Below are 12791 nucleotides of genomic sequence, written 5' to 3'. Positions count from 1 at the left end.
TTGTACACTAGTATGGTTTAATATTACCATTTAACAAGTTGAGCTTTACAAACCTCAACCAAAATGGAGGAAATTCAGGCCGAAGAAGAAAATTAAATAAAATTGGGGGTTAATTTTTAAGTGGGAAAACATTGAAATAATAATGCTTGCTCATTTACAAATAGTAATAAAAATATACTGCCCAACAAAATAGACTGGCCAAAGCACAAAAACGCAGAAGAGTAGAAGAGAAAAATAGACCTATGCAGGTATGCAACACAAACCTTTAACAGCCATATAACCAATAACCGTATCTCGGTTGTCCTTAGAAACCAAAAAGGAAAATAGTACAATTATGGCGCCTCATATTGAACCGGTACAACAAGCATATCGTTTACTTGGTGGCTTGAGCGATTATATTGCTTATAGAACTGGCTTCTTCTTTAGCAGTCTCCACCAAAGAATCCTAAAACAAAATTTACATTTGCAATCAGCAACCAATAAAAATCTCCACCAAATAGTGTTGAAACTCTTTAAGAGAAACTGTACCTGTGCAGCGATCAACCGTGCAACAGTTTTCTTGCTCGATTCTTGGAGTTCACCAGCAATTAGAAGCTCATCCAAAATATAATAGGCCTACAAATTTTTAACAACAGTAACAGTGAAGTGAAACAGCCAACTTTGAAATCCATGAAAATATAAGCAACAATGTCCGAACCCTGAGGCTACGCCTATTCTTCTGCTTAAAGGTAATATCATTTGCCTTAAGATTTTCTTTCTTATTTTTTTTTTACCTGGCCTTAGCCTTTAGCCTTTTACCAAACATTTCTGGATTTCCTTGGATTAATTAAGGTAATATGTGATTTTTTCACTAATACTGTAACCCTAAGGAACATTAGTTAGATGTACTATCCCAACATTTATGTAGAATGCTATACATCCTCTGAATCTAAAGACCATTTCACCAGAATTTAATGTGCAAGCGTCATATTTCCCCAGATTTTCACTTATTTGAAAAGTGTGTAAAGTTACAAAAACATACCTTATGAAAATTGAAGATCAAGTCTAGTTCACAGACCTGGAAAAAAGAAAGAATACAGTGTCAATACCATTTTATCACTCATAGTTATGTTAATACTCTTGAATATGATGAAGAATACTGTTTACTCACACTGCCAAAATACCGATCCAGAATCTCAACATAATGATGAATTATTTCAAGGACTTCTAATTCATTATCGTCTTGATCAATGCACATGCAGAAATAGAGACTAGCATATCTGTATTGAACATTCATTGAATAAATTAGATCACAACATAGTTTTAAATACAAAAGTTCACTCTAATTACAAATTAAGTCTCATTATCCAGCATTACCTCTTGTAAACAACTTTGTATCCTCTCCACTCCACAAAATTACACAGCTTGGGTCCTCGTGTAAGAATGACTCCGCTGAGTTCCCGTAACACCTGCTCCAACCATAAACAATGCGCTCATCAACAATTTGAAATACAAATACAATGAACAGTTCAGTTAGAAGCATCAAACAATCAGTAGTCTATTGTATACTAGATTACCTTAGTTCTCTCCTTCTGTGAGTAAGGTGAATACCATTTTGTCAATCTCACTTTCCCTTGTCTACTAATAAGAAGCACAAAATGAATCTGGAAATACAAGCAAAAACATAAAATATTACAGCCAATGAAATGAAAACCTTCTGTTAAATCATATCAAATTACTGAATAAGAAAAAGCAACAGCTGCCAAACAGAATCCATCATGAAGTAATTTCCATATAAATTCAAACCAAATCATACATTTTCAGCATTCCCACTATCTCAATTCTCAATCACACATATATGTCTAGATCCCCAATTCCACCCAAAATTAAAAAACAAGAAAATCCACATATTTTCAACAACATAGTAATAATTCACATACAATAAGTAAATCATTCTATAATAATTTCAAATCAATAACTAAGAAACACAGAGGTGAGGGTGGTGATCATATCAGAAAATTCTAAACCAAAATTCTCTCGGGTATGATTTTGGTAAAACAGACCACAGCGAATGGGGAACTAGATCTATATAAACTTTCTAAGCTACCCAATTAAGTCAATTACAGAATGAAAACCAAAAATCAGCAAAATCTAATAGTTTCGAATCAAAACAAAACAGCTACGAAATATTGCATCAAGTACATACAGTAGCAAAGAGAAAGAGGAAATGAAAGATTTCAAGGCTTATTCATTACCATTTCTTCAAGGTTTTGAAGGGATCTTGGTGAAGATGAAGGCTTTCCCCTGCGATTTCTTTGGTCTGATTATGTGAACGGTACTCTCTTCTCAGCTATGGTTTTCCCCTTTTCTTCACCTGAACTCGGACGAGTCACTCACTGATGTTGCATCAGATCTAAATTTGTTGTTGGGCTCACATGAAAAATCTATGTTGGGCCTGGCCCATATGATGTGAATTATTATTGGGCCCAGACTATGAGCCCAACTATTTCATAAATACCTCGACAAGACAAAACTCTTACAAAAATACGCATCTACAGTGTTTTTTAGGGATTATTTTTTAAAAATACACAAAAGCAACAAAAAATTATAAAAATACGGTTGTATGGGATTTTAAATATTTTTACGATTTTGAAAATTTTATTGACATAAAATACGATCTTTTAATGTATTTTATATTGTGTTCTTGTTGTTTTGTTGTTTTTGTTATTTGTATATGTTTTTTAATGTTATTTTTCTATTATTTTCATGTAGTTTTTTATTATTTTTGTATTATTTTTATAAATATTGTAAAAATATTTTTTTACAAAAATACGAACAGTGTTTTTTTACTTTATTTTTACAATAACTATGTTGCTTTCATGTTATTTTTTATTGTTTACATGTTACTTTTACGAGCATCTGCAAAAATGTAATGAAGAAAAAAAATCCAATTTATTTTCTTATTAGTTTTTATCTGTATTCTATACAACTTTTTAATTTAGATTAGATGATGTGGTAAATTACAAATTCTATGAAAAAATTAAGAAAATAACTAAAATAATGTTATTTAATTTATTTTTGATTTCTTGTAGTTCTCCCATTATTGTTATTAGCTAGTATTGGATGCTTCTTCGGGATAACATGATTAAGATCAATGTGAATGTTTTTGTAATTAGTAGGAATAATAATTTTAGGGTTGGTTGGTTAGCGCTTAATAATAGTGGTAATGTCATTGAGGTCGAGTCGAAATTATTACCTAGTTGGATTTAGCCAAGTATGGTTGAAGCTATAGGTATCAAGGAAGTTCTTAATTGGATTAAAAAACATACACATAAGGAAGATGAAACTAGTAAAGTTGAGGTGGGACAACTAATATATACATACATACACATAAGGATATATACATACACATAAACTATATATTAGTTGTGATATATATTAGTTCTTGCCATACATACACATAAACTAATATATTAGTTGTATATACACTTAGTTGAGGTGTATATATTAGTTGAGGTGTATATATTAGTTATACACTTAATAAACCCTAATCTTATTATTTATTAGTTTTATTAGAGCCGAAATTTTAATATTAAAACAGAACTTCTAAAATATTTAAAACAGTCATATGTTAGACTTTTATTTGGGCTTACATTAAATTTTATTGGTTTTATTAAAACTTGGGTTGATTGGATAGTTCTTTGCTGTGTTAGCCCATATTGTTGGTGATCAGTTGTTAATGGGCTTAGTATCTGTGTATAAAGTCTAGGTGAAGCATAAGTGTGGGCTTTTCTAGTTAACTGAAGCCTTTGATGAGCAGGCCCAGTCCAACTAGGGTTATGTAGCTAAGTCCCCTCCCTAACTCTATAAATACATATTGTCTCATCACAATTGTATACTTTTTGATAATCAGATAAATAAACTGCTTCTGATTTAGAGATTTAGGGAGGAAGACTTAGTTGATAGTATTGCACTATCAAATTGAAGTAATTGCTATGGATCAAATTGAAGTAATTGCTATAGATCAATCAGGTACACATACCTAATTATTATATATTATTATTGTGTTCTATGTTATATACAAATTGATCTTGGGGTTTATATTAATTTATCTAACATCATATACCATACATACACATAAATAACACTTCTATATCCTTAATATGGTATTGAAGTCAAATAAAAACTTTAATAAGTATAAAAGAGTCACTTGTAATTTAAAAATAATGAAAAAAAAAAATTCACTTATCATCTAGCTCTCCAAAACTAAAATATGAGAACTTAATATATTAGATGTATTAATTACTATACTCATTACCAATTACTTTTTAAATTGAACAACATTGTTCTTATCATACACATCATCACACCACATACTAACATAAACCAATAAGATTAAGACACATTAAGAAAAGCTGAAAAATCAACTTCATAGGTCCACCTAATGTTTCTTACAAATTTGAATTATACACCAATGTAATGTAACTAATCAAATTTTAGCTTATAAAACAATTTTACGAAAAATATTAATCTATGCTCAAAACATGTAGCTTGTAGATCTTATCACAATATTAATATACATATATATACCTCTCTTTTTATATATGATATGAGGACAAAGGATGAACCATACTTTATACCAACATAAAACTAACAAATTAAACTCTACCATATATATACTAAGAAAAAATTATTTTAATAATTACAAGATAATTTTTTATGATTAAATATAACTTTTAGTTACAATAAAAAATTACTTGCGACTAAAATAGTATTTCAATACAAATTGTGATTAATTTAATTTTAATCACAATAAATATTATGATTAAAAATACATTTTGTCATAACAAATTATAATTTTTATGACTAATACTTTTAATTATGAACTTTTTAGTCACAACATAAGAATTATTATTTATAATTAGTCATAATTTTTTTATTTTTAGTCTTAAGTTTTGTTGTGACTAAAAGTAAAAAATTTTGTAGTTATTAATTATATTTACAAAGAGCACTATTATTGAGCACCAGTGGTGCCCAACACTTTTTATATGTGACGTCTTACGATTAGTTAGTGATATACCCTATAAATTATTTTTTTAAGTTGTATAAAAACCGATACTTAATTACACAAATAATAATATGATACTGAGAAAAGTGCTAGATAAGAGTATTATCAAGTCAATTACAACACATTTTTAGATTAGACATATATATATAGGCGTGTAGCTTGAAACATGAGAAAACTTTATTACTAATTCATTTTTCATAATGTAGAATTAGCTAGAGTCAACTCTCTAACAAGTTATATATATACATCATGCCAAATTCAAGTCTTTAAAATTAATTCAATTATTTATTTAGTATTATAATTATAGATTGTCAACCATGTAGTTTTTTATAATCAATCCATTTTTATACAATTTTAATTTTTCAAGGAATACACATCTTAGTGTTTAGTCAATAGTGTAGAATGCATTTATTTTATTTAGTTTTGTGTATCTATTTTTATTGACATCGTGCTTCACCATGTAAACTTATGAATTTTGCATTGATCAAAATTAAAACCTATTATATAAGAAAATTATTATATATACTTTTTTTTTTTTAAATACATTATTGACAAATTCTAACAAAATGTTTGTTGTGAATGATGTCTCCCTTATTTGGGATTAGTGCCACATATTTTTAGGAAATAATTATGTTAGAATTTGCTATTGTAAAAGGAGTATTCTCAATATGGTATGTTTCATAAAAATGCAATTATTTTTAATTCTAAATTTAAAAAATGTTATTAATTTTATTTTTTTTTGATAATGTAGGCATTTTTTTTATCAATAATGTAGGCATTATTAAATATGGAGATTAAGTAACATTTCTTTTGTTATTTTGTTTCAACAAAAAAAAAAAGAAAAAGAAATATTATACAAACAAACAAGATAGCATTACAAAGCATAACAACCAAAAAATACATTAAATAATATTTGTTTTTAATTATAGTGAGAGTTTAATATATAAATGGTTTAAATATTTCTTGTTATCACCATTTATCTAAAATAAAAAATAAATAAAACATCTCTCTTCCCTCATCAATTTGTCAAATAATTTTTTATTCCTCTCCTCCTTTTTCAAAATGTAATTTAAGATATATAAAATGCTAAATTAATTCTAACTTTAATAACAAAAAAAATAGGAAAACAAAAGAAAAAAAACTCAATTTTCCTTTCATTATCAATGTATATATTAATAAATACAAACAATTAATATAATCATAAAACAAATATCTATATTAGAGACTAAAAAAAATTAAGATAATAATATTACCTGCATTAATTATTAACTAATTAATCAATGCCAAGAATAGCCAAGATAAGAAGAAGTGTATGGATTAATATCAGAAAATAATGAAAAAAGTGGTATTTTTGCATGAGAATTTGTATTTGTGTCATGTAAGAAAGAAGATCTACAAAGTGGGCATGTGAAGTGATTAGAATCAAGCCACTTGTCAATGCACTTGATATGGAACACGTGTCCACATTTCGATAGTTGACTCACCACATCTTCCTTCTCAAAGTCAACCAAACAAATTGAACACAATGCTTCTTCTTCTTCTTCTTCTTCTTCTTCAACCTTCTTATTTTGACTTTTCAATTTCAAGTCAACATATCTAGAAATTGGAAGCCATGGCTGAACTGCATTGGCATGATTATTAATCTCATAATCATTTTGATCAAAATTGAAGAAAATGATATTTTTAAGAAGCCCAATAAGAGATTTCTTGAGTTGAAGCAATGGGATCCAAATACAAGTGTAGAAAATAATTGTAACTACACAAAATCTTGATTGTGAAACCACTAAGCATATCATTTTAATGTATATGTAAATATTGTATATATTGTATAATGTACTCTCACAAAAATCAATTTTTTGTAAGGAAGGATTAATTTGAATGAAAGAATTTTGGGATGTTATGAATAAAACAATGTGAGGAAGAGTTGGCCATTTATAGAGTGAGGAAATTAAAGACTTAATAATTTAATGGGTTTTGTTTGTTTTGTTTTAATGAATATTTAAGTGTTTGAAAAATTAATGTAGCTTTGCGGTTAATAAGGGTGAATATTAAAGTAATATTTTATGGAATAACACATAATTATAATTAATTAATTAATAATTAATATGTATAGTTTGTTTGTATTATAATCAAAGTTTGAAAAGGGAATTAGAGGTTAGAATATAAGGCCGGCGCCGACCCCACATTCTCCTAATCCAAATACTAATTATCTAATTAACAATAATACATTTAATTAGATCTTGTTTAGATCTTCTTCTTGTAGTTTAATTGGAAAACAAAATTGTAATTATAAGAATTGAATATTATAATTAGTTAATTATATATAATGACCTTGGCATTAGGGTCAAATCTGTTTCCCACACTTTAATCACTTCATCTTTAACATATATTTATATATAATGATGTATTACTATATTTTCTAGTACACTTTGATAAAATGATGTTCTAATAGTGCAAAATATGTGAATTAGGGGCATACCAAAAATTATAACAAATTTAGCACAAAAATGAAAAATTCATATTTTTAGAATGATTTAATCACAACACAAAAATATATCTTAAGCTAAAGCTGTTTTCACTTTTTATTTATTTACTTCTTTTTCCCACTAATTAATGTACGCATTTCATATATTTTTGTGACTCTAATTAAAAAAAAAATCAAAATATGTTTGTTGACTTTTTACTTTATTTTACACTAATATATATAATGGACCACAATTACAAAATTTATACAAATATATATATATAAATATTAATATAATTGACTTATTTTTTGTGTTGGTCACCATGGTACTTTGTAGCACTTTTTTTCAACATTTTAATCACCTTAATCACGATATATATCTATACTAATAATATGTTGAAGTGGATGTTTATTTCATTCTATAAATTGGTTATTTATTTATTTAAGAAAAGATAAAAATGATTAGACTTTAAGGTTATTACAAAATAAGTTTACAAAGATAGAACAAGCCAATAAACGATTATATTATTGGTAGGTAAATACTCGTTTTACCATATTATGGGCTACAACATTATAAGATCTATTAATACTAGAGAAAATACAACTAACAAACAAGAGAGAAATCTTATTACAAAAAGAGGCGTATACTCAGCATCCAATGAAACTCATTCTCATTAAGCGTATTGATAACAATTTTAAAATTGCTCTCCACAATAATAAACTTACAATCGTTGCCCTTAACTACATCCAAAGCCAAGCAGCAGACAAATATTTCTCCACACAAAGTATCATAAAACTCTAGCTGTGCCATTTGAATCCAAACCACTATTCTAAGATGGTTCTTCGCTATCATTGTATTACTACGAGATGACGTTTTATAATTGTTGACCGAGGTTTTTGGCAACCAATATAATAATAATATGTAAGAAAGTTGTAAGAAGTTAATGCACGAGATTTTTACGTGGTTGGGGCATTAATGAGCCTTAGTCCACAAGTCTGTGTATTTATGAGAGTATTTATTACAGAGAATGTTCTTGGTGGTTTTTCTCTCTAGTTTTTATGGAACCCAGAATTCTCGACCCCTGTCTTAATGAGTTTGGGGGTATTTATAGTGTTTTTGTGGGATGATCCCCAGAACTGAGGTACATGTCTTTCTGTAATATTCAGTAAAGACACTCATTCCCAACGAATATATCATAGGAAATGCATGGTGTAATCCCTAGGCTTTTTAGGGTTTTAATGAATGTAATTCATTATCCTTTCTTGACTGATGTGATTTCTCATAAAGTAGCTGTCATTAGGCTCATTAATCATAGCGTAGTAGCTGCAGAAGGGGGGTTATGCCGTCAGACTTTAATACTTATGGCAGTTTCAATACGCCTTCTCCCATGCGACATTAAATGCGAGGTGACTGTTCAGATAAGATTTGATATCTCCCGGAGATGCCTCGTTGTAGTCTTGCTCTCCAGGAGTATATGAAACCTTCATGCCTTCTCCGCGAGGCATATTGAATGCTAATCCTTTCGATTAAGGAGACTTAATCGAATTATCTCAAAGTCTTGCTTTTTCAGTCTACGTGTCACAGTCCGGTTGGTTCACGTATTTTGAACAAAATAAAGGGCAACAATAATTAATTAGTATTTTCTTTTATAATTTTTATTAAATTAAAATAAGTGAGACCTAATATTAAATCACACTAAAAATAATATTAGAATTCATAAGAATGTTAGTTAGATACTTTTTAACATTTATCTTAAATAAATGCTTGTATGAGGTTCAAACGTGTGTTCACAAAGATTTATCTATTCATGAATTATTCCTTCAATTGAGGAATAATCAAGTTGGGCCAAATATAATTTAACAATTGACAACGTTAATAATGCTAGACCTAACTAACTACTCTTACTCTATATATATATAGTCTATAATATATAACATTAATTAATAAAGATTAAATTAAAACTCTCTTCTTCCCAAAAAAGAAAAGAGATTAAATTAAAACTTATTCCGTAATTGGCTCCTTCACTTTGGCTCAACTTGTTTGCCCATTTATACATACCTTATTATTACTATATAAATATATATAAAAGTTAAAAACAAACGTAAATCTAAGATTTATGTTTTCAATTTTTTCCTACATCACTTATTAATTATTTAGCTTTGTTATATATTTATTAAATATTCTACAATTTACCTTTTTTTCAAAAAAAAAAAAAAAATGTATTAGTGCACCTCTTTCGCTATCCACAAGAATTTTTAGTTTAATTTTTTTTTTCATGATTATGTACTTTATAATTATTTAAGTCATCTTGTAAAATTTTAAAAAAATTTAAAAATAGAGTTCAAATAACATTCTGTTGAACATGTGACTCTTTTATTTAATACGCGAGTGAAATAAATAGTTTGAACACTATTTTTTATATGGTAAGTTATTCTAAATTTTACAAAATGTTTTAAAATAAAAAAAGTAGACTAATATTTTTTTTTTCTTAATACTAAAATAAATAAAAAATAGATCGATATAACTATTTTTATAGTACATTAAAGATTCGCCCTAAATATCAATTATATATTTAGTTTTTTATTTTCGAATGTAATATCTCAACATAAGTTATAACATGTAATAAATAAGTGGACTATAACTTATATTATTGATTTGATGATCATGAACACCAGCAGTAGTTAATCAATAATTCAAGCTGTGTATATATAGATTTAAAATTTTAAATAGAGATATTATTAATTATATATGCCTATATATACTACTATTAGTAGTATTATATGTATTTTTTATTTTTTTTTTCAATTTTGATAACTAAGACACACGAATTGTTATGTTAGGTCAATATTTGTATAATACTCATATGTATATAGTATGTTCAATCAATTATAATATATATTTTTGAATAATACTCATATAGTATGCTCAATCAATTAAAAAAAATTATCAAGTCAACTAACACAAATCAATAACACGTTGGTGGATGTATACTCAAACATTGTAAATGGTAAAGATCACAGGATTAATTATTTTTAATTTTTTTTAATTATTATTATTATTATTTTTTAAAAAAAATCACATGTAGTGATCTAACTAACTGTTATGACCAAGTGTGGTGTAGCTGGTTAGGATGCTTTGCATAAAGTCCCTAATGTGGTTACCTTTTCGAGTTCGAGTCATTATGATAACATAATCCAGAGTCTTAAAAGTAGCGTTCCTTGGGAGTAAATGGGTGTTTGTGTGCCTTTAGGTAAGTCATAGTATCTCTGTGTGGGAGAGCCTCAACTGACAACCATCTCAAGAATTGTGTATAAACTCCCGCCTCAATATTTACTCTTCAGTGGTCTCCGAAATCGCTATAAAATTGAAAGAGTTGAGAATAGAATGTGCATCACTTGATCTCTTTTTTCACAATAAAAAAATTACTTGGAATTGCTCAATTGATTTTTTTTTTTAATGTTTATTAAAATTTACATACGTTGATCAAATCTAATTCACAATTTGATAAAGAAATGATGTATATACCATTATACTAAAACATATTACAAATTAACCTAATTTAGAATGAGTTGATTGACAAAGTTAGTATGTATTTAGGAAAAAGTTAGAGAGGATAGCATAGTCAAATTAGATGACACTTTGAGTTACTATAAAATATTGAGAATCACATTATATATTATTTTTTAATTTTTATTTTTATTTTTACGGTGTAGATTATTCTGGTAATTGATATGTAGATTTAGATTGCGATTTAAATTATTCCATTAGTTGCTATGTGGGTTGCTATATAAATTTCCGTAAAAATGAAAAAAAAAAATCTACTTTAAAATATAAAAATAATAATAAAAAAAAAACCCTTAAAATATTTTGTTGTTATATAACATCTCAATTTTCTTTTAATATTGAGAATAAAAATGGGGTACTTTTTATATATATATATATAAAAAAAATGAGTTGATGCATTCACTTGTATGTGTACAAATAATTGATTTTTTGTAAACCTATTTGTAAATTATTCACTATTATAATTTTTTTTAAAACCATCATATAAAAAAATGAGATTATAATTTGTGAAAATGTAAAAAACACACTACTATTAGTTGAGACAAAAGTAACACCCCTATAGTAATCCATTACATAACACACGTTTGCTTAGAGAAAACATGAACTAATTATATTAGAATGCATGAGACTAATTACTTCATTTGTTCTTCTTGTAGCCCATTGGTTTGAGTTTGGAAATACCTTAAACCATCATAAGCATTAGAAAGATATAATAATAAATTTAGGTTTAGGCCGACCAAATCACAAAGATGTTATTTATTTAGAATTAAAGTTAGAGAAAGAGAGAGAGAGAATTTAATGGGTGAGGAGTTGTGCTTAACATTTAATCAAACGAGTAGCTTAGAATATATAATCCAAAACTAAAAGGGTCTCTCTCTCACACATATACACATATTTATTAGTTATTATTAATATATAAAGACTAATTAATAATTAATAAGCATTTTTGAATTAAGTAAACATTTAAAATGACCGACCACGTGGAATGCGCAAACAGCCGCATCACACGCCGGGGAGCGGCGCCTACCCCTTTTGCCACTGTCCCATCCACACTCCCCCAATTCATTTTAATGTCTTTTACTCACTCAACCCAACTCATTATATTTCTTCCAAAAAAAAACCCAACTCATTATATAAATAGGGACACGATTTTGTCCCGTGATGTACTTTCACGGAATATATTTTGTGATGTACGACAGTTGATAGATGGGGAGTTATTGGATCTGAGAGCTGGGGATAATCTATGGATAATTAGAGTTAAAAAATAATAATATACTCTGAGACTCATCTAATGTATCCTGAGACCCTTCTAATATAGCACGGAATACATTCCGTGAAAGTACATTATGGGACAAAATCGAGTCCCTAATACATATATATTCAATTTAATATGTATTATTTTGTTTATAGTGCATCCGATCAGCACTAAGTGTAGATTTTATATTTTAAATCTGGTTCGATTTAATTCGTATAATAGTTTGAATCTAATTTAATCTGCAAAAGTTCATACCATTTCATGAACACCCTTAGTTAATACCATTTGAAATCGTTGGTTTTGTAAAAATTAACAATTAGACTTTATATATTGTTAAATAACAAATTAAACTATTTTCCAAAATAGTACCCTAAATTAATTTTTTGTCAAAATAAAACTTAATATTATCTATTCTAGAAGCATTATGACAAAACTAGTTAAATTTTTTGCATTTATTCGT

At 27.4% G+C, this 12791-nt stretch overlaps 1 protein-coding gene across 3 annotated transcripts; it reads right to left on the bottom strand.

Annotated features, from left to right (window-relative positions):
* Positions 1–113: 113 nt before the first annotated feature.
* Positions 114–2394, bottom strand: LOC115702816 (AP-1 complex subunit sigma-2). Of its 3 annotated transcripts, XM_030630253.2 has the most exons (7): positions 2235–2393; positions 1557–1643; positions 1357–1448; positions 1151–1259; positions 1022–1057; positions 529–615; positions 114–445 (listed from the first exon to the last, which is right to left on the bottom strand). In XM_030630253.2, the coding sequence occupies exons 1-7, from the start codon at positions 2235–2237 to the stop codon at positions 374–376; spliced, it is 486 nt and encodes a 161-aa protein (XP_030486113.1). In that variant the 5' UTR covers positions 2238–2393; the 3' UTR covers positions 114–373. The 3 variants fall into 3 exon arrangements, with proteins under 3 accessions (XP_030486113.1, XP_060962882.1, XP_060962881.1); XM_061106899.1 differs by lacking the exon at positions 1022–1057 and having other exon boundaries at positions 1118–1259; positions 2235–2394; XM_061106898.1 differs by having other exon boundaries at positions 114–615; positions 2235–2394.
* Positions 2395–12791: the final 10397 nt, after the last annotated feature.

This window comes from Cannabis sativa, chromosome X, assembly GCF_029168945.1.
Source record: "Cannabis sativa cultivar Pink pepper isolate KNU-18-1 chromosome X, ASM2916894v1, whole genome shotgun sequence".
Lineage (NCBI taxonomy): Eukaryota > Viridiplantae > Streptophyta > Magnoliopsida > Rosales > Cannabaceae > Cannabis > Cannabis sativa.
Note: the sequence above shows the minus strand (reverse complement) of the source record. Positions and strands in the feature narration are given on the sequence as shown.

Excerpts from the sequence above, each read along its gene's own strand:
- LOC115702816 (XM_061106898.1), bottom strand. Across the intron at positions 1,449-1,556 it reads CACAGAAGGAGAGAACTAAG|GTGTTACGGGAACTCAGCGG; the intron begins GTAATCTAGTAT and ends TGGTTGGAGCAG. Across the intron at positions 616-1,021 it reads TGATCTTCAATTTTCATAAG|GCCTATTATATTTTGGATGA; the intron begins GTATGTTTTTGT and ends AAAAATTTGTAG.